The following is a 19,981-nucleotide window of genomic DNA, read 5'->3' as shown; positions in this document are numbered from 1 at the left end:
GACACAGGCCCAAGAAATGCTTTCGAAAGATAAAATCGTTAACCTATTCTCACTAGGTTTTTCTTAGAATTGTTAATGAATTGTCAATAACTTATTAAACATCCACTTTCGACAAATATCCATGAGAAATTAGCATTCCAATTTGGCCGCGCTGGCATACGGAAGGCTGAGTGTCCTCCCCGCTCCCCAAAAGCCTGGCTGGCATGTACTTGAGGAACCCAAGCTCCTCACTGGGAAGGTAAATATGTTACTTTGAAAGAAGAGATGAGAATAAAGCTAAGTTACAGAACACTGCCTTATAATGGAAAGAGAGGGGTAGCCTTTGGACTAATCTAGCAATAGCTCACTGCCCTTAATTAGTATGGGTAATCAGCAGTTTGTTTTGTCTTTTGCTCTTTAAAAACACAGGAAAAGTGTGTTGCGGATGTCCAGGAAACCCCAAACCTTCTGTTAAAATTGGAGGTTTCAAAGCATAGTTCTAACAAAATCAGACCAATAATTAATCACTAGGGGAAACCCGGGCTACGTTATGACCTTTGTGGACTCGAAGCACGTTTGCCTTTGAGGGCCCCTTCCTTCATTAAAAAAAAAAAAAAAAAAAAATATATATATATATATATGTACATATATGCAAATATAAATTATATTTTACAACTGTGTTGATATAAAGATGAATATATTAATCTTATTAATTAAAACATTTTCTTTGGTCTAAAAGTTAATTTTTTTCCTGATTTTATAAGATACTGAACTATTTTTGTGGGCCTGTAAAAGCACCATGGGCCCTAGGCACTGTGCCTAAAAGATTAGGGGGCCCTGGGGGAAGCCGAGATCTAAAAAGAGGGAGAGAGCCATGCAGAATCATAGGAGAAGCTGCTTCCTTGCCTGGCTATTTCGACCACAGCTGCAAGTTTGTTCTAAGAGATGTAGGTAAGGCCCTTCTATGAACAGGTCACGGCTCTCTGTCATCCTGAAAGGTGCTGCCCTGATTGGCCCAGTCGGAGGCCCAGGGAACTTACAAAAGAGGAGGGAGGATGAGACACAGACGTATCACCGTGACACTGGGAAGGGGACAGCCAGTGGCAGAATGGGGTGCTGAGGGCTACAGGGGCTCCCAGGAGGGAAGAATTCCTTGCAGCTGGAACAAGGACGAACTCAGGGATGAGATGACTTTTCCGTGGGAGTCTGTCCCACGAGACAGGTGCCAGAGCAAAGGCACGAAGGGAGGAACACTGGGATGCCCGTTCACACAGACGAGCTCAGTTTGGCTTGAGGATAAAATAGGAGTAAGGAGCTGGTGGGCGGCGCGCGGAAAGAAAGGCTGAGGCTGAATGTCAGAACATGTGCACACACGTGGCAGGGGTGTCAGGGTGGCAACGTGTGAGCAGTTCCCTTGCACGGGACTGGTGGGCTCTGGGGACTGCTAGGCACTCCAACCAGGAGTGACCTGATCAGAGCCACCGGGTAGGAAGGCCCACCGGGCGGGAAAGACTCGCCTGGGAGGGATCAGCAGACGGTCTCCCAGGGTCTTGGTGGGAACAGAGGGGTCTGAGTGCGGCTGACAGAGCATGCGGATGTGTAACACGTGGAGAGGCGGCAGGGGTGAGACAAGGCCACCGGCTCGGTCACCAGGAGCCCACAGCGCGCCAGGGTGAGGGCAGGGCCGGGCCCCGAGGAGCACAGGCAAGGACCGGCCGGCCCTCAGTCCTGGCTTTGCCAGGAAGAGCTGAGCAAGTACTTACTCTCGGTTCCCAGCACGGGAGGAAGAGAGCTCTTTGGCCTCCGGGCTTTCATCTCCGGGGCCTTGGCATTCTCGTGGGTGGGGGCATCTGGAACAGAACAGGTAACAACAGACATGAGTTGGCAGCTGCCCAGGGAAAGAAGCAGAAGAGGCATTGCAAGCTCAGCCCCGGCGACAGTCCTCCACGCCCCGCGCCACTCTGGGCCCTCGGTGCCTGCTGGGCAGACGGCGCCCGCGGCCAGGCATCCTCCTCTCAAGAGCACCAAAGAAGGAGCGTCCGTGCCACCGGGCCTTATAAATCAGGCGCAGAGCACCGTCGCCCTGAGGATGGATGGACGAGCTATGCTGGGAGCTGGTTAGCGCCTTCACTCTGCCACAGGCGCAGGCCTCCGGAACCGCATCGCTGGCGGGGCTGGGGAGGGTCGAAGCCCCTCTGCTCACCAACGCCCATCTTTTTCCTTCACTGGGTCTTAACTCACTTGGGGTAAACATTCAGGATTTCCTGAGGCCTGCTCTGTGTAGAGAGGCCTCTTGAACAGAGGAAGCAGGGGACAGGGTCGTTGCCCTTGGGCTCGTGGTCTGGAGGAGGCTTGCAGCCTGTTTTCTCTGACTCCCTTGTAGCCAGGGGCACGACAGTCAGACCTCCAGACCAGATGAAGGCCTCTGAGCAGGGGGCCGGCGTGCCTCACCTGCTCTGGGCTGAACCTTGGACCCACCATGGGGGCTTCTGCACGCTCCCCAAAAGAGCCCCAGTGGAACCCCACGGAGGTGGCGGCCTCTGGGCAAAGCTGAAATGCTGCGCTGGTGAGCGAACAACTCCTCAGGGCCGTCCTCCACGCTCCCTCTTCCCGTCCATGCCAAGGGTAGATGATGCCAGGGGAAGCCCTCCCTTGTCAGGGCAGCTGGGGAACATAGCGCTGCGCTGAGCTGCGCCGCGCGGAGAAGGCCCTCTCTGGGCCGAGAGGAGACGGGACCCTGGCACGTTGCGGGGACCGGGAGGAGGAGGAGCTGGCTGTACCGCTGTCACTAGGCTCCAGCCCTGTCCCCACAAGGAAGTCTCTTCAGGGACCAGGCTGGGAGGGAGGCTCCCCTCAGAGCCCCTTCCTGTGCATCCTGTTCCTGCTCCCGAAGAGGAAGCGCAGAGGGAGCACAGAGCGGGTGGGACGTTCCCGCTGAGGCCGGGCCACATTCCTGCGGCTTGGCTGGGGAGGAAGGGCCGTCGCCCTGTCTCCGCCTCCGGGGTGGGCCAATCCCGGCTGCTCACACGTGCTCTCCTCCGGACGGGGCTCCTGGGGCCTTGGGGGGTGGCCGTGGAAGCACAGATCTAAGGGCTGGGTGTGTGCCCTTCCCTCGCACGCAGACTCTTGGTGCTCCTGTCTGGAGGCACGACTCCTGGATGGCATTTGGGTCCCTTTCCCGTTCCAGAACGTGGGCCTGTCCGTATAAATTCCTCCACACCAGTCAGGCCTCCTTCCCGGCCCCAGGCCCGCCCGCTCTCCGTTAGCTGGGTAATCCGGGAACGGAGGCTGGGGCAGGCACCAACCAGGTTCACAGCGCACAGGCCTCCAAGGCCGTGGGGACCGTCCCCCAGCGCCGCCGCCGCCACGCTGTACACGTGCAACTAAACGGAGGATGACGTGCGATCCTTAAGGAGAGCTTCCTAGCAGTACGTAACAGGGGATGGGGCTGAAGGAACAGAGCTGGAAGCAATTCCTCTGAGCAGCGCTTGATAACCCAGCCCCTACCCTGCCCCCATTCCCCTGAGTGTCACCCTTCTGCCACCTTCCGGAAGAGCGAAAGAGCCCCACACGATGAATCAGGGGTTCCTGCCAACCGCAGCTGACATGGCCTGTGTCCGCGTCCCCAGTGGGCTGCCCACACACCAGGTCCCGTGTGGACACGGGCAGAGGAAGTCCCGTGGGGAGGGGATGATTTCATTTTCTCACACTGGGTATTTTCGCCGGACACACCAGACCGTCTCAGCTACAGAAAACCCCTCAGTACGTAGTTGTCCACCTCTGGTTCTCCACCTTGGCTGCACACTGGAAGCACCTGTACCTAGACAGCTGGCTCCCCGGGTCCCGGCTTCATCGGTCGGGGGCGGGGCTGGGGTTCCACAATATGCCGCCAGGTTGAAAACTCCTAGCCTCTCTCCTCAGGCTGCGGACTACTCCCAGAGTCAGGAAAACCTGTCCCTGCTTCCCTCGGTATTTGCGAATCAGGCTGCCATAAACCAAGGTCACGGGGTGAGTCTACGGTTCCCTTGTCTGGGGCCCTCCTTCTTCCCTTCCTTCAAGACCAGCACTTCTGACAGCACCAATGATGATGTAAAGAAAAGTGCACCCAGAAATTTCTGCTTCCCTCCCGTTTAAGGAAGAGGAGGCCAGGACAGAGTATGTACAGACATCCTCTCCTCCTTGGCATCAGCACTCTTTTCGCCATCTTTTTCCCACTGAGTGCTGGGGCATTAGAGGAGGAGACAGGAAGGACCGAGATTTTTTTTTTAACTGGTGGGGAAACTGAGGCATAAGCAAGCAAAGGATGAGAGGCCCAGTTTCCCTGGGTTCCTGAAAGGAAGGAGACAGGGACCAAGAGTCCTTCTCTCCTCAAGGGGTCGTGGTGGACGTCGCTTCCAAGCACCCTTACAGCAGGGACAGGGAGAGGAGGACTCTGGTTTCAGCTTCGTCTTCAGCAATCCTGGGACCACGGGCAAATAATGTCAGCTGCCCCCGGTCTCTATTTCCACAATTGCACAAAGGAAATGACACATTTTCTCTGCCTCACAGCCACACGGCAAGGCTCTAGGGAAAGAATGCGTGCGACGGTGACCATTCACCTATTCGTTCATTTCTCCCGTCTGCCATGTTTCCTCGTCTCCATCCCAAATCCACTTGAAAATCCTCCACCTTCAGAAAGCCCTCCCCGGGCCCCTGCTGCAGGTTTCCTGCCTCTGCACCTGTCCTCAGGTCCTCAGCTCTCGAGTGCCTGCTTCACACTGACTTGTGAGTACATCACCCTGTCATGTGCTTTGAGCCTTGTTTGTAGAAGTTCCTTGCACTTATCAATCCATCTGGCCGTGAGAAAGGGACTCAAGTTTCCCTGTCAAACCAGGCACACCCCCAGACCTGGAGCCCCACAGGGTTGGGGCGAGCCTCCTCTTCCCTCTGCAGCGCCCCCGCCCCCCGGGGGCTGTGCCTGCACCACGAGCCACGAGCCGTCAGTCCGTCCATCCGTGAGAACTGCAGCAAGGAGTGGGCTGGGAGGACCACGTGCTTAATCAGAACCAGCTTTGTGCTCACACGGCTGCCCAGGGGATAAAAATAATAGTAATGAAAGTTTAAGAGCAGCATGTATTTTCTGTCTATTTTAATCAGTTTGTGATGAAATTGACCTCCACTCCTGGATCTGGGCCCCAGGGCTGGAGTCCTTTACCGGCATGCTTGTGCCCCCAAAGAAGCACGAGGGAGGAAGGTGGTGGTGTGGGGAGGTGGGGGACTCAACAGAGAGGGGAAAACGCATCCTTATATGGACAACCCCTCCCCACTTCCACTCCTGGGCTAGCTCTGGCCTCAGGCCTCCAGCGCAGCATTTCTTCTTCTGTCTCCCCAGAGAGAGGCCATTCCCAGAGCTGCAGCCCTAAGCAGGAGGGATGAGGTCTTTAGAGGCTTCTGGGAGGGGGTCTGAGCTTCCAGGAACCCCAGGAGGGGGGCAGGGCAGAGGGGCTGGTCTCTCTCTCTGCCAGGGAGCAAGCAGCTCTCGCTGGCAAAACCTGGAGGGAGAGAGCTCCAGTCAGCACGAGTGCCTTCCTGGCTCTGCAGGCTGGTGGCTGTGAGTCCTTGGTCAAGTTCCTGATCCTCTTCAACAGGAAAGTGGGAATATAAACACCCCAACAAAGGAGTGAAAGAGACGTGGAGTAAGAGCTGGCATTTATTGGGTACTTAGTCCATGCCTGGCACCATGCTAAGTGCTTTACACTCATGTTTCAGGTTGAACCGCACCATTCATCAACACTCGTTTTTGACAATGGCAATTTTATTTGGTTCATCCTAACACACGCTAGGTTGCCTGCGACAATATAAAGAATAAGTGGGAGTGGGAGCAGACCAAGGCCAGCAAAAGGAGCGGGGGTCGAAGTCGGCTCAGGCGCAGACAGAAGGGCTCCCTGGCCACGGGGCAGTGGACCACAGCGGTTAGGAGCCAAGGTGGGGCTTTAAATTCCCACCCAGCTAGTTATCAGCCGCGTATACCTCAAATTAGACTTTAAACTCCCTTCTCACGGTTACAAATTGCCCCGAGTTACAGATCCAAGGGCCGGTGCTCAGGATCATCTCGTGCTCCTTGGCAGAGGTATTGGACGCACTGATCTCCATCCTTCCTTTCTTATTGAAACGATCTCCCTTTGGCCTCTGGGACTGCCCTCTCTCCTCAGTTTCTTCCTATCTCCCTGTGGCCAGTCCCTCTCCGTCTCTTTTGCAGACCTCTGTCCTGCCCTACTTCTCAATGTTGGACTCTCCTTCCCTCCTCCTTCCACATCCACCCCTGGGGACCTCATTTAACCCCAGGGCATCAATGGCCTCATGCAGATGGCTCCTCGTGTCCTGCCTCCAAACCCGACCTCCCTCCTCAACTCCAGATTCATCTAACTGTCGGCCTACGTGAAAGCCCACTTGGATGTGCAGCAGACACCTTAAGCTTCACAGACACGAAAGTCTTAACTGTCCGCCACCCCGAGCCCCTGCATTCTGATCTTAGTAGGTGGTACCACCATGGACCTACACCGCCTCATGAAAACTAAGGGTCACCCTTGACTTCCCTTTCTCTCTGCCCATTTCCAATTCATCAGCACATCTTATCAGCTGGACTGTCAAAACACTGTAAATGTGGTCATTTCCCACCTCTTCCATGGAGCCTAGGCTGCCATCATCTCCTGGTGGCAACGTCCCGTCCGCCCTCCCTCTCACCCCTCCTGCGTCTGGTCACCGCCTGAGGGATCCTTTACAACATCCAGTGTTGTCTCATCACACTTGGAATAAACTCCAGTGTCCTGGTCACAGCCTACATGGCCTGTTCCTCCTCAGCCTCACTTACCACTCTGCCCCCGGCCCGGGGCGCGGCCACCTGGCCTCCTTACTTCTCCTTCTGGGAGTGCCTTCCGCACCGTCCCAGCTCAAGCTTTTGCTCCTGTTCCTTACCTCTTCCTTCCTACTGCTGAGATGCCTTCCCATACATCTTCAGGCCTCTGCTCACATGCCTCTTCCTCAGAAAAGCCTGGCCGTCTCCAACAACAGCACCCGCCCCCTTCACCCCGCCCTGCTTTCTACACAGCACGTGTCGTTGCCCGAGACCATACGACATATCTGTTCATCCGTATTTCTGTCTCTCCCTAGCTCGAACACGAAGGCTCTGAGAGCAGCAACTTCTGTTTTGTTCATTGCTCTTAACCCCAGCCCCAGGAGCAGTGCCTGGCAGAGTGGGCCCTGACATCCTGGTTGAATAAACGCCCACTGGAACGCCATCCCCTACCACCCCGTGCACCGCCTTCCATGGTTACGAAGCCCCTGATCCCGCTGGTAGCTGAGGCCTGATGCCCTCAGCAGGGTGGCTGGGAAGGGCGGCCTGAGCTGCCCCGTCTTGGGATTTGGGCCTTCATAGGACTTCGCCTCCTCACGTCTCGTCTGGGTCTGAATGAGAGGGAGTGGGCCACTCAGGCCAGAGGTGCAGAAGGACCTCCCTTCCCCAAGAAGGGCTGTTGGCAAGGAAGACCTGGATCCCTGGGACCGTGGACACCGCCGTGTTATTCACTGGACCGGGAGGCCACGCAGGTGGTTACAAGGTACAGACTTTGGAACCACACACACCTGGGTTCAGGTCCTGCCAGGGTAACTCACACTGTGACTCCTTGTGCGGAGTGGCTGGAAGAGTCTGGGCTCTGGGATCAGAGACACCCAGGGACCCAGCATCTCCCGCGTCCTGAGTGACCGGGGAAGGCTGTGGACCCTCGCTGAGCCCAGGTTTTCCCACTGAGAAAGATACCCTGCCCAACCGTCGCAGAATCTAAAAATGCACAAGAGCTTCTGGCCATGGCAGGCCTTGAAGGTCAGCTTTTTCTCCCCCTGGGTGAGTTTTCTGGCAAGTCCTCACCCACCCCAGGCTCCGGCTGCCTTCTGTGGTACAAGCGGACATGCCTGCCGCCAGCGTGGAAGGAATGGCAGCATGACCATCACCAAGAAAGTGCACAGGGTCCCCTTTTTCTTACAGAAACAACCCAAACAGCCGGATTAAAAGAGCCAGATGTGCTGCATTATAAAGGCTACCTCCCCCGTCTCTACTAGAAGAGGGGAGCAGTAGGGTCGCTAATACAGAACAGCCAGTGGGCCGAAGTCAGTTTCATGAGGTCTCGAAATACATCATTCTATTGGCCACAGAGGTAGCGTCTAACTGGTGTCCAGCACAGGCTACGCGCGTGCTAGGCAGTAACTGTCGGGGGCAGGGCCAGCCTGACATCAGCATCAGCTGTGGTCCCCACCCCGCGTGGAGAGGGACCTTGCAGCGCCTTAGGAGGGACTCAAGACTGTTCTTATGCAGAGGTCTCGCGGGCAGCTGCAGATGCAGAGCAACGGAAGACCCTGCACAGCGGCTGGGCTTAAAAGTTCAGTCAAGGTTACTTCTTAGGGCAAGTGGTTCTTCACTGCATTTTAATTCATGACTTCTTTTAAGAATTTAAAAACTATTGACCCTTTCTTCAGAAAAATGCTCTAACCCACAAACACACAAAAGTTTGCCTATAATATCAAAGGGTGCATGGACACATTGGGATCTCTAAGCCAGGTACTACCACCTAAGGGAGTGGGGAATGCTGAGAGCATCAGGGGACAGAACAGGACTTGAAGCCTATTCCGCTGAGAGGAGCACAGAGGGGAAGATGCTGAAGGCTGGCGGGGAGCAGCTCAGGAGCCTGTAGTCCTTTACCATTTGCCAACCTTGTCCTTTATCTTGAAGGAAAGATAAAGCTAAATGTGGCCAGAAGGCCACCCACATGCAGGACAAGAACACATCTCCAGTGTAGCAACAGGGGAAAGAGTGGGCGTGGAGGGGGATGCCCTTTTTCTCTTTGAAAAAATACAAACAAAACCCAATGAACCTGGAGTCGGCCCTGTTATCTCAGCTGGTCTCCCCCTGACCCCCTTCCTAGCTCTTCTCCTAAGACCCAACTCCCAGTCTGTAGTCTGGGGCCAAACCCTGCAGAGGTCCCTCTGAAGGAACCACAGATAAACTATGATGGTTGAGATTAGCAGAGAGAGCAAGGGAGTCTACTAGAAGGGGACCAACTTACAAGTAAAACGAAAAAGCCCCTTAAGTTGCAGAATGAATTCCACAAACCTTAAAAACTAAAGGATCCCCAAATATACCCTGTAGGGAAAAAGATTTTATTTTGAGGACAAAGTTTGGTTTTAAAAAGAAACCCTGTGCTCTTTCTGGAAATGGTGCTGACACGTTCCAGATAAGAGAATGAATGGCGGTCATGCCTTCAGCTAGCCATGTACATGGGCCCAAAAAGGCGAGGCGTTCCACACCCAGATAACCTCATTAGCAGGCAGGCTTCCCTCTAGAGCCAGCATGGTCCCAAGTGCGGGGCTGTTACAGACAGGCTTCTGGGGTCAAGTTCTCAGAAACAGTATTTGGAAATTGCAGCACCTGTCTAGCAAGAAGCAGGACTCTGACCGGGGGTGGGGGTGGGGGTGGGGGTGGGTCAGGGGTAATTAGAAGCAGCAGCCCCTACCCAGAGCCTCAAGACACGTGTTTCAAGCCCCCTTCTGAACCGGCCACACACTCTGACCCATCGAATCTGCTCCCTTAGGCTCAGAGCCCCTGCGACACACACCTTCACAGAGCTCCAGGGAGACACACACAACATGCTACAACTTCAGGTTTACTGTGGGCTACTGACAGTTTAATTTGTGTTGCCGTTGTGTGTTTTTTTTAAACAGACGTTGGTTTTTAACACTCTCTTTCCTTTTCTCCCACTCATTATGCACCACGGATCTCGGCTTTTACGATCAGGAAATCACATCACAACATCCAGAGCGGAGACAACGATTCTACACCTTGTGGGACCGCGGTGAATCCGGCTAGGAGTTTACGCGTCAAGCGATCACCTTCACGGTCAGAGGAACAGCAAAGCTGGTCTCCAGGAGGCCTTATTGGGACCCTAGCTTTCAACGTGTCACTGATAGTTCCCATCCAGGCATTCCAAGGGCAAGAAACTGTCTTCCCCACACTACCTCTTCAGACAGTTGCAGGCACGTAACAGAGTCCTAAGAAAGGGCACAGAACTGTGAGTCCTCGGATGGGACTCTGGACCTGGCTTGGCCCTAAACAGAGCAGGGAACCCCATGAGGGAAGCTTTCCCTCTCTGAAGGGCCTGGGTGTCCCACTGCGTCCAGGGAGGGTGGCAGCCTAAACCATCTGCTTCCAAGCCTCTGATTCTAACCCTAGGCAGAGGAGAAAAGGAGACACACACACGCTACCTGCATTTCTTTAGGACAAGTCCCCATTCCTTACCACCCAGACGCGCCCCCTCCTCACAGGAAACGCCACTCAGGCCTGCCACACCTCTTGGTCCCCACGCGTCCCTTCCTCTCCCTCTGCTGTATCACGATACGCTTCTCTAGCGGCAGGCCTGTCCCCTCTACCCGAAGCCTCAGCCCCAACTCACCTCCTGGAGGAAGTGTCCCCACTTGGACCCCACTCTGCTACCTCCTCCTCACGGGTCTGTCCTGCCAGTACTGACACTTGTTTGTTGCGGCTTGTAAAATACCACGTAGTCATTTTCCTGTGGGTGTGTCTTTTCTCCTCCTGCCCTGTGTCCACGTCCCTGCCTGGCTTGCGGGGGTCAGGACTGGGGAGGCGGGCCGACATGGTGAGCAGCCCTCCTCCCAGCCAGGGGCAGGACTGTGAGGCCACAGGGGACCACCAGCTAGAGCTCCCACTTTCCTTCCCGTCTCCTTGTTTTGTAAAAGATGGTTTGTCACCCACAAAGCAAATGCCTCGGGCAGGGATGGCAGCCTTGGGTGCAGTTTTGTCCAGGCACGGTGGGAAGGGGATGCTGAGAAGCGGGATTCTGCGTGTGGCAGCGGTGGGTGGGCACGACCTACCGTCCACGGTGACTTGGCAGGAGCTCTCAGCCTGGCCGGCGCTGTTCTTGGCTACACACTTGTACGAGCCTCTGTCCTCGGGCAGTGCCTTCTCAATGGACACGGAGCACAGGGAGCCTGGGCGGGGAGGGGAAGATCTGTTGAGTGGACCAGGTCTGAGCCCAGCACCTGCTGGGCTCCTGGAGCATCACAGCGAGTGTTATTCACACGCAGCCTCCGGAGCCCAGAAATCAGAGGCCCTGTGGGAACCAACCCCCTCCCCCACCAGAGCCAAGGCACGTGTTGCTGATAGTCCAAAATAACCGCCCCCTAAATGTTCCCAACCCCACCCCCTTTCAGCGAGTTCTCTCACAGGGATAGAATAGAAAGCGAAGAAGGAGAGAAACAGCCTCTGCCCTTGGAGAGCATCAGCACAACAGCAGGGGCAGATGGACCCAGGCCCTCACACTGGACGTCACCCAGAGACGAGCAGTAGGCGGGCTCAGGTCTGCAGACTGTGGCAGGCACAGTGGCAGGTGAGAATGCTCCAGCCAGCTTACAGCAAAGATTCTGGGAATGCCTCCTAGAAAACGCTGCTTGGAGCAAAGAAGTGGGTGGGGGAGGGCAGGAGCCCCTGTCCAGCAGGGACACTGGCCGCTGGGCAGCTCTGTCGGGAGGCGACAGTGACCAGCCTGGGGCTCTGGGGCTAGCTTTTCAGGAATGGTATCTGCGCTGAGAATCGTGCCTGATGAGAGGCCCTGGGCTGCGAGAGGCGCACTGTGGGGCTGCCTCCCTCAGTGCAGGGTCTTTTGGTCCCCTCAGAGAGGGGTGGAATAGCCTTCTTTCCCATGAATCTACCCTTGCCCCAGCACATCTCTTCTGGCCTGGCCGGGGGAAGGAGGGGTCAGGCTGAGTATACACAGGAACCCGGTCCTCGCCCATCCTAGCTCTCTCATCCCAGGGAAGGCTACTTCTCGGGGGGGCCTCTTTGGGGAGTTTCTCTTAGGGTGTGAGGAGAGACCAGCTGAGGGCTGGGCTTGCTGGGCCAGGCAGGAGGGCAGCAGTACCCTCGTTCCTGCCATCAGACACACACAAGCCAGCAGCATGGCATCCTACCCAAAGCTGCCCTGTTGTCAGGGCAGCCGTCATCATGCAAGGAGGAGGACGGAGCCAGAGCCACGCGCATTCTGCTGCCTGGAGCCACCGGCTCCAGCCGCCTCCCTTCCCGCCACACTGCCCGGCACAAGCCACTGGCCCTGGGCAGGCAGAGCTCTGTGCATCCCCGGCGTGGCCTTAGATCTCAAAGTCCTTGAACCTCCGTTAGACAGATGCACAGACCTGACCAACAAATACAAGGATATTCAGCGAGGGGAAGGGTGACGTCAGTTCTGCTCAGAGAACCTAAGGCTGGAGGAGAACACAAAGACAGAATCGTTTTCTTTCTGGCACCTGGGTAACGTCTTCAACAGGGAAGCCTCCGTCCTACCAAGCCCCTGGGGCAGGATGGTGGATCTGCCCCCTCCCCCACTCTCACTTAGACCCCGCCTCTGAGAAGGGCCTCACTCTGCTCTCCCACGGGGGATGGCAATGCCTCCGGACCTCTGCCCACTGTGGTCAGGAGACAGAATGTGCAGAACCTGCAACAGAAAGGGTTTAGGCTGGATTTTCACCAACTCTGTCAGGAGAGCGAGAACGGGGAGGCACAGGAATCGGGGAATGAGGGTAACTGCCTCCTCGAGAGAGAAGTTGCCATTCGTCGGCGAGGGCGGGGCATGCGAAGATGACCTCTGGCCCCCAAACGTGAGGCTTAGACGAAAGGGACCCCAGCTCGCCCCTTTGCCTCAGTCTGAGGCTGAGGCTCCGGGAGCAGGTGCCCCACTCCCGGGAGAATTCTCGATCGTCTCTCAGCTTCAGTCCCCCAGCTGCCTGCAGCCTTGAACCAGAACGGCACAAAACAGCAGCGGGACCCCCAGGAGAGCTGGACCGGGTCGACCACAGCCCTCGCCCTTCACAGCGGGGGGGAAGCATCAGAAAGGCAGCTTTTCCACGCCACTCCGAGCCAACGCCATGCGCCATGTGCGTGGGCTGGGGGAGGGCCCCCGGCAGGCCTGGAGGCTGGGCCAGCCCAGATGGAAGAATCTGGTATTTCCTGTGGGACAGCTTATTCCTGACCTCCAGAAGAAAAACCGTTTCCCAGAGTTTTTTTTTTGAGACGCCTCCGTCTGGTGGGGAATTCTGAGAGGAAGGTGAGGGGGATGGGAACCAGGGAGCCAATGAATGGCTCAGCTAGAATGGGCCCTGGGAGAGTCCTTCAAGGCCACAGAGTCTGGAGGCGCCCCCCTCCCCCCCATCTTGCTCTTCTCCTGAGTGTGTGGGGAGCGGGGAGGTGGGGCATGTGAGGTAGAGGAAGTGGTCCCAAGTCCTAGAGGCGCTGCTCCAAGGCTGCCCTCAGTCAGCAGTGTCTCCTGACCTGGTCCCCCTGGCAAGCTGGGACAGGGCACCCCAGCTCCAGGTCACCTCCGCGGGATGGTGGCTTCCAGGCCATCTCTAAGCACCCCGGCCATAGGTCACCTCTTCCATGCCCCGAGGACATCTTTATCAGAGCTTGTCTCCAAGGCCATTACTGAAACACGTGCCCCTCTCGCATGCTAGCTCTCGGAGGGCAGTGACGGTGACTATTATGAATGTTTTTCCTGAGCTTGGAATGCAGTCAGTTAAAAAAAAACTTTGCCATTCTGAGAATGTCCAAGGCATGTTTCTGGAGCAGGTGATCTGGTAGGATCTACACAAGAGAAAGTCATGAACACTTAATCAAACATAACCTACCATTGAAAAAAGATTATATAGTTTCTAAAAAGAAAAAAAAAAATGCCTCACTCAGAATTCTTCAAGTAGATTTTGCACACAACGAAAGGGGCTAGGCGACTGCTTCGCACACAGCAGAGTGCTGTACAAATCCCTGTGTCCTGTAGGACAGTCTCACACAGGTTTTGAAAAAGCTTTTGCAAGATCCCACACGGAAGGCAATTAAAAATGAATCACCGGTTGACAACAGCAACAAAAATGAACCCTCATCAATAGATGCGGAGAAATGTTTGCCAGGGAGAGAAGCCTGGCCTGGGGACAGGAAACAAGGCATAAAGATGAAAGCACTCTTCAGGAGCAGCACGGAACTCACTGGCCAAGCCAGCCACGGGCCTGCCAGCCCTTGGCAAGGCCTGAGCAGCTCTGCTGCAGGTCCAGAAAGGGCATGGTGAAGCCCCGCCGCAGGCCTGGAGGCCCGGCCCAGCTGCTGTGAGTGAGCATCTGCCCTGCGGTTCTGGGGGAGGCGGGAACGGCAAGGACACCTCCCCAAGTCCCTCCAGGAATTAAGAGTCCACTCAACTGAATGACTGCCATCACACCTCTTCTGCTCTCGTCAGCGCTGGACGAAGTGAACATGATCAGGTTTTGGGGGGCCTGTGGGTTACGAGCCCTATCCCAGTACAGGGTTCAGAGAAGCACCCCTGAAACCTACAAACAGCATCCACTAGCAGCAGGTCACAGACATACACATTGATGCAGGGAGAGCGCAAGAGTCCATCGTGGCCAAAGGCCCTGGGGACGACAGTCCGGGAAGGAATCCTGCAGGAAGTGAATCTTGATCTCAGGTGAGGTAACAGAAGGGGTTCAGTGCAGTGGAGCAAGGAGGGCTCCAAGTCAGGGAGGTCGGGGTGGAGAGCACGCCCAGGAGGGTGTGAAGGATGGGGAAACCCACTTCGCAACCCTCCTTCTCCCCACAGACCCCTCAGAGCACCAGGTTGTTAATGCCCCTGATGCCATCCCTGTGAGCCAGCCACCCACACGGGGACACTCGGGGATCCTCCACCCTCTCCTCTCCTTTACCCCCACCACCCACCCTTCCAAGCCAGGCAACGGGTGCTCTTCATTCTGCCTTCGCTTCCCGAATTGCTTATTTCCTACCTGTGGCCATGGCTACCTCGTGAGTCCAGGCCTCATCACCTTTCTCCCCAGCCTCTTCAGTAAGCTCCTTCCTTGTCTCTGGGCACAGAATCAATCCAAACCCCTAAAGCCCAGCTTGGTGTCTATCGTTCCCCACTCCCAACTCTTACGGGGCTCCCTACGGCCTTCAGAGGTGAGCTCCTTAGCACGACAGAGGATGCAACGGGGCTGCGCCGCCCTCTCTCGTCCAGACGATGCTGGGAGCGGGCTTGCCTCCGCTGCTGTCTGTGCCCCTCCCGCTCCTGCGGGGAGCCCTGCCTGCCTTCACGCTTCCGACGGAGGCCCCGCGCGTTCACCACCAGCCTCTCCCCGCGGCCCAGCACTCGGCTCCCTCTCCTCCCGCTCCCAGCGGCTCATCACGGGCACTTGGCTGAAGGAGGTTTATCACTGTGCGTGTGTGTCCTCTCTTTCCAGATCGATTGAGAGCAGACCTACTCACACCTCTCAGAGGCCGCGCTCCCTGCGGCGGGGCCTCCTGAAGTGGTCCCTGACAAGGCTTTACCGCAGGCTTCCTCCTGGCTCCGCGTGTGACCCGGGCTCTGGCAGCTTTGGAGGGTGACGTGCTAGAGAAGGGATGAGGGACAGAGCACGGCTGCTGCTCTGAGACCAGGCCGGCTCCCTACTGCGGCACGGCGGACAGGCCGGTCCCAAGGTCGGCTTCCTCCCCTGCAGTGAGAGTACCGGAAGCTCGCGAGCCCAGAGGGTACCGCCAGTCTTCCAGCCTCTCGACAGCTGTTGACAGCGTTGAGGGGTAAACAGCCATTAGCCTCTTCCCCTGATAGACAAAGCTGTCGGGGAGCTTCAGGGAAGGACCAGCATGTGGACACGCTAACAAGGTTAACTAGGAGGTGATGCAGCACCGTAGTCTGGGCGTCGGAACTCAGCGGCCTGCATTCCAGTTACAGCTCTGTTACTAACTAGCTGTGCAACTTGGGCAAAGTGAGGAACTGCTCTGTTAGCCGGGCAGTATGCCGTTATCAGGATTCAATGAGTGACAGGCATAATAAGGTGCCTAGGTCAGTGTCTGGCACGTGGTGTTCAGTTAGTGCAGGCTATTTTTATTTTTCAAAGGAGAATTGCAAATATTTGGAGCATTTGTAAAAGTTGGATTTGGGGCTATCTCCATCACACCCTCCCCCGCCCTGTCTCTCCCTGTCCTCTCCTTGTGCTGGCTTTCTTTTCATCACATCTTCTTCTGCTGCTTTGCATCTAAACTGTCCATCTGAGGTGGTTTCTGTGGGGGGGGGGGGGGGGGGGGGCGACGCTGGAGTCACCAGTGGAAGAGGGTCTCGGTGCCCAGCAGATACGACACATCAGGACACCCTGGGTGCGAGCAGCGGTTCTAAGGGTGCAGGTGTGCTTCTGAGACCAGGGCTGAGGTCTGCTTACATGGCTTCATCCAGCGGATTGTTTATAAGCAGCTCTTGGTGGCCCTGCAGCTTCCACGCAGGTCCCAGAACAGCTGCACAGCCGTGGGCATTACCCGCAGTGGTCCCGACATCAGCTTCCCTGAGTGTGGCGCCGCCGTGGACCGCACCGTGTGCAGGCCTGTGGGACCACACACGTCCCCAGGATGGCAGCTGCCCACTTTCCGCCCCGCGCCGAGAGGTCACCACAGGGTAACCTGGGAAACGCTCCTGCTCGAGGTCGGCGGTCGGTTTTACCCGAAACTATCCAACCAGGAGGGGCCCACAAAAGTGGCAGGGGAGGCCTGGCATCCACTCCCCTGGACGTCTCACCCCACCGTGGCGATCCCCCATGCCTTCCAGTGTGTGGACAGGCCGAACGAGCAGAGGCAGGGGGATGGATGAGATGACTTCTGGAGGCCTCTACCAAGCTGAGTGTTTTCACGTGGAAAAGCTATCATGTCAACACATGAGCAGAAAATACACCCCTTTTCTCTCTCCTGGCCAATTTCCCCTTTAGTGCTTCAGCAGTTAAGACTTGAAAGGGTCAGCTGTGCCAGACTGGCTGTCTGAGCTGCAGAGTGAAGAGAGAGACTGCGTCGTGAGCGGAGAGGGATGAGGCTATCTTCAGATGCTTCAGTGGGGTTTTTAAGAGGGAGGAAGAAAGCCAGCTGAGGGGTGAGGCAGGGGGTGGAGAGGGGTGCCGTCAGAGGATGGAAGGAGGGCAGCACCGCGGGGGGCGTGCTCCTGTCTCAGCTGACCTGCATCTGACAGGACCTGTCCGCTCAGGCCTCTGCCGAGGCCAACCTCTGCCCCTCAAGGGTAAAATGCCGCTTCCCGGGCAGATCTCTGTCCTGCCTGGTCCAGGGCCACCAGCATCAGCTGCAAGCTCAGGCCAGATTCTATTCCCAGGACGGCCACCAGAGTGGGGAAGCCACAGCGTGGGAAGCCGGCTGTCCTTGGAGCTCCCGCCCAGAATTAGGATTTACGAAAACATTTCAAACCAAATTGAGGGGTCAGGGAAAACACCCCTCTCATCCCCACCTCTTCTCGAGGTATAAACCGACCCATCTGAGAACTGCAAACCCTGAAAGGCCCCGATGGCAGGATTTAAGGCCCCCCCTTCTTCTCTCCGCAACCCAAGAATGTGAAATACCAGCAAACAAAAGTCTCATCCAAATTAGGAAGCGAGTGGCTCTGTCTGCCTGTGAGTGTGTGCCGGAGGGGCTGCTTCCCCCTCAGGTCCCTTCAAACTCGCAATGTTATCAAGACTTAAGTCGTTGACCCCAAATCACATCCGTCACTGCACAGCCCGTCCTGGACCTAATACGCTGCTTCAAAGGCAGCTCCCAGCCCCGAGCCCCCGGTCCGCCCCAGCCCCGGTGCCCCCATTTCCAAGCCTGCGATCAGAGCCCTCTCTGGGCCAGAGCCGGGCATCGGCACAGGCCCAGGGCTGCTCTGAGAGCCACGCCTGGGGGTGCCAGGAGGGGGCCCTGCCAGACAGATGCCAAGATCGGGGAATGTGCCTGGGGACCAGCCTCCCACCCCCGACCCCCAGCAACGGAGGGTGGCGGGCACTGGTCCTGAGAGTGGGGGTGGCCATTCCCACCCAGGCTCTGGGCCACGAGCACCATCAAGCAGCCAGGCTCCAGGGGCTGACAGGGGCCAGGACAGAGCTCCCCTTCCTCCCGGCCCCAACCCTGTTACCTTCTTGGGAGAGGACGATGAACTTGGTGGTCTTGAGCGTCTTTCCGTTCAGTGTCCAGGTGATGGCGGCGGGGGGGTCGGAGCACACCTGGCACTGGAGCAGCAGTTTCTCGCCCTCTGCCACGCGGAGGTCCCGGAGCTTCTCCTTGAAGGCGGGGGCTGTGCCTCGGCTCTCTGGTCTTTCCTCGTTCTCTGCGGCCCCTGCACGGCCCCTCTTGCAGCTCACATCATTCTTAATGTCCTTCTTGAGTTCTTCTTTCCCAGTTGGTTTGGGGGTCTCAGCTGGCTTGGCGTTACCCAAGGGTTTGGGGGTCTCGGCTGGCTTGGCGTTACCCAAGGGTTTGGGGGTCTCGGCTGGCTTCACGTTACCCAAGGGTTTGGGGGTCTCGGCTGGCTTGGCGTTACCCAAGGGTTTGGGGGTCTCGGCTGGCTTCACGTTACCCAAGGGTTTGGGGGTCTCGGCTGGCTTGGCGTTGCCCAAGGGTTTGGGGGTCTCGGCTGGCTTGGCGTTGCCCAAGGGTTTGGGGGTCTCGGCTGGCTTCACGTTACCCAAGGGTTTGGGGGTCTCGGCTGGCTTGGCGTTGCCCAAGGGTTTGGGGGTCTCGGCTGGCTTCACGTTACCCAAGGGTTTGGGGGTCTCGGCTGGCTTGGCGTTGCCCAAGGGTTTGGGGGTCTCGGCTGGCTTGGCGTTGCCCAAGGGTTTGGGGGTCTCGGCTGGCTTCACGTTACCCAAGGGTTTGGGGGTCTCGGCTGGCTTGGCGTTGCCCAAGGGTTTGGGGGTCTCGGCTGGCTTCACGTTACCCAAGGGTTTGGGGGTCTCGGCTGGCTTGGCGTTGCCCAAGGGTTTGGGGGTCTCGGCTGGCTTGGCGTTGCCCAAGGGTTTGGGGGTCTCGGCTGGCTTCACGTTACCCAAGGGTTTGGGGGTCTCGGCTGGCTTGGCGTTGCCCAAGGGTTTGGGGGTCTCGGCTGGCTTGGCGTTACCCAAGGGTTTGGGGGTCTCGGCTGGCTTGGCGCTACCCAAGGGTTTGAGGGTCTCAGCTGGCTTCACGTTACCCAAGGGTTTGGGGGTCTCGGCTGGCTTGGCATTACCCATGAGTTTGGGGGTCTCGGATGGCTTGGCGTTGCTCACAGGTTTGGGGGTCTCGGCCAGCTTGGCACTGCCCACAGGTTTCAGGAATCCTGAAGGCTGGGCACTGCCCACAGGTTTGGGAGCTTCTGCTGTCTTGGCATTCAAGGCCTCAGCATTGCTGCCACCATTCTCTGCTGGCAACTTTTTCTTACTGCCCAACACTGAGCGAAAATCTGGGGTGGCAGGTTTTGGAGGCGGCACCTTCTCAGGCACAGGGGTCTTGGGAGTCCCCTTCTTGGCCAGGACGGAGCGGAAGTCCACCTGCTGGGGGCTGTGCACCTTCCTCTCCTCCTCTGACACCGTCTTGGGCTTCACTTGCCGCTGCAGGCTGGCGCGGAAATCCATCTGCTCAGCTGGGATCTCCTTCAGGTCCTCCTCAGACAAGGTCTTGGGACTCACCTTCTTGCCCAGGAGGTCGCGGAAGTCCAGCTGCTCCACCTCCTGCTGGCGGATGGCCTCCTCGGTGTGCTGCCGCGTCTCCACGCGCCTCTTGAGCACCCCGCGCACGTCCTCGCCGCCGTCCTCCTCGGGCCCGCCCTGCCCTCTTGCTGGCCAGCCGGGCCTCAGGCTCCCGTCGCTGTCACCGCCACCACCATCAGCGCCAGCTCCTCGGCCGCAGAGGCCCTCCCAGCGGGCAGGCTCCCTCCCCCTGCAACCAGTGAAGGGAAAAAGGAAAGTAGCAGGAAGAAAAGGGGCCGGGTAAGAAAGAGACGTCAGGGGAGAGCACATCCCCGAGGGAGGGAGGGAGGGAGGGAGGGAGGGAGGGAGGGAGGGAGGAGGGGAGGGGAGGGGGCTGGCCAGGCCATGTTTATAGAAGGGAACTTTGGTGCGAGGCGCTGGCCTGCTTAGTTGGTTTGTTACA

At 57.3% G+C, this 19,981-nt stretch overlaps 1 protein-coding gene across 8 annotated transcripts in view; it reads right to left on the bottom strand.

Annotated features, from left to right (window-relative positions):
• MYLK (myosin light chain kinase) overlaps positions 1 to 19,981 on the bottom strand; it is a 258,615-nt gene that overhangs the window by 58,681 nt on the left and 179,953 nt on the right. For 6 of the 8 annotated variants that reach the window (XM_057696224.1, XM_057696227.1, XM_057696226.1 and 3 more), the window contains 3 exons: positions 17,991 to 19,768; positions 10,897 to 11,013; positions 1,743 to 1,829 (listed from right to left, as the gene is read on the bottom strand). In XM_057696224.1, the coding sequence (XP_057552207.1) occupies positions 1,743 to 1,829; positions 10,897 to 11,013; positions 17,991 to 19,768 (1,982 nt within the window). Of the gene's footprint in view, positions 1 to 1,742; positions 1,830 to 10,457; positions 10,571 to 10,896; positions 11,014 to 13,701; positions 13,811 to 17,990; positions 19,769 to 19,981 lie in introns of those variants that run through there. The other 2 variants (XM_057696230.1, XM_057696229.1) reach the window with 2 other exon arrangements.

This window comes from Hippopotamus amphibius, chromosome 10 (genome assembly GCF_030028045.1).
Source record: "Hippopotamus amphibius kiboko isolate mHipAmp2 chromosome 10, mHipAmp2.hap2, whole genome shotgun sequence".
In the NCBI taxonomy this organism is placed as follows: Eukaryota; Metazoa; Chordata; class Mammalia; order Artiodactyla; family Hippopotamidae; genus Hippopotamus; species Hippopotamus amphibius.
This window is presented reverse-complemented; position numbering and strand designations above follow the sequence as displayed.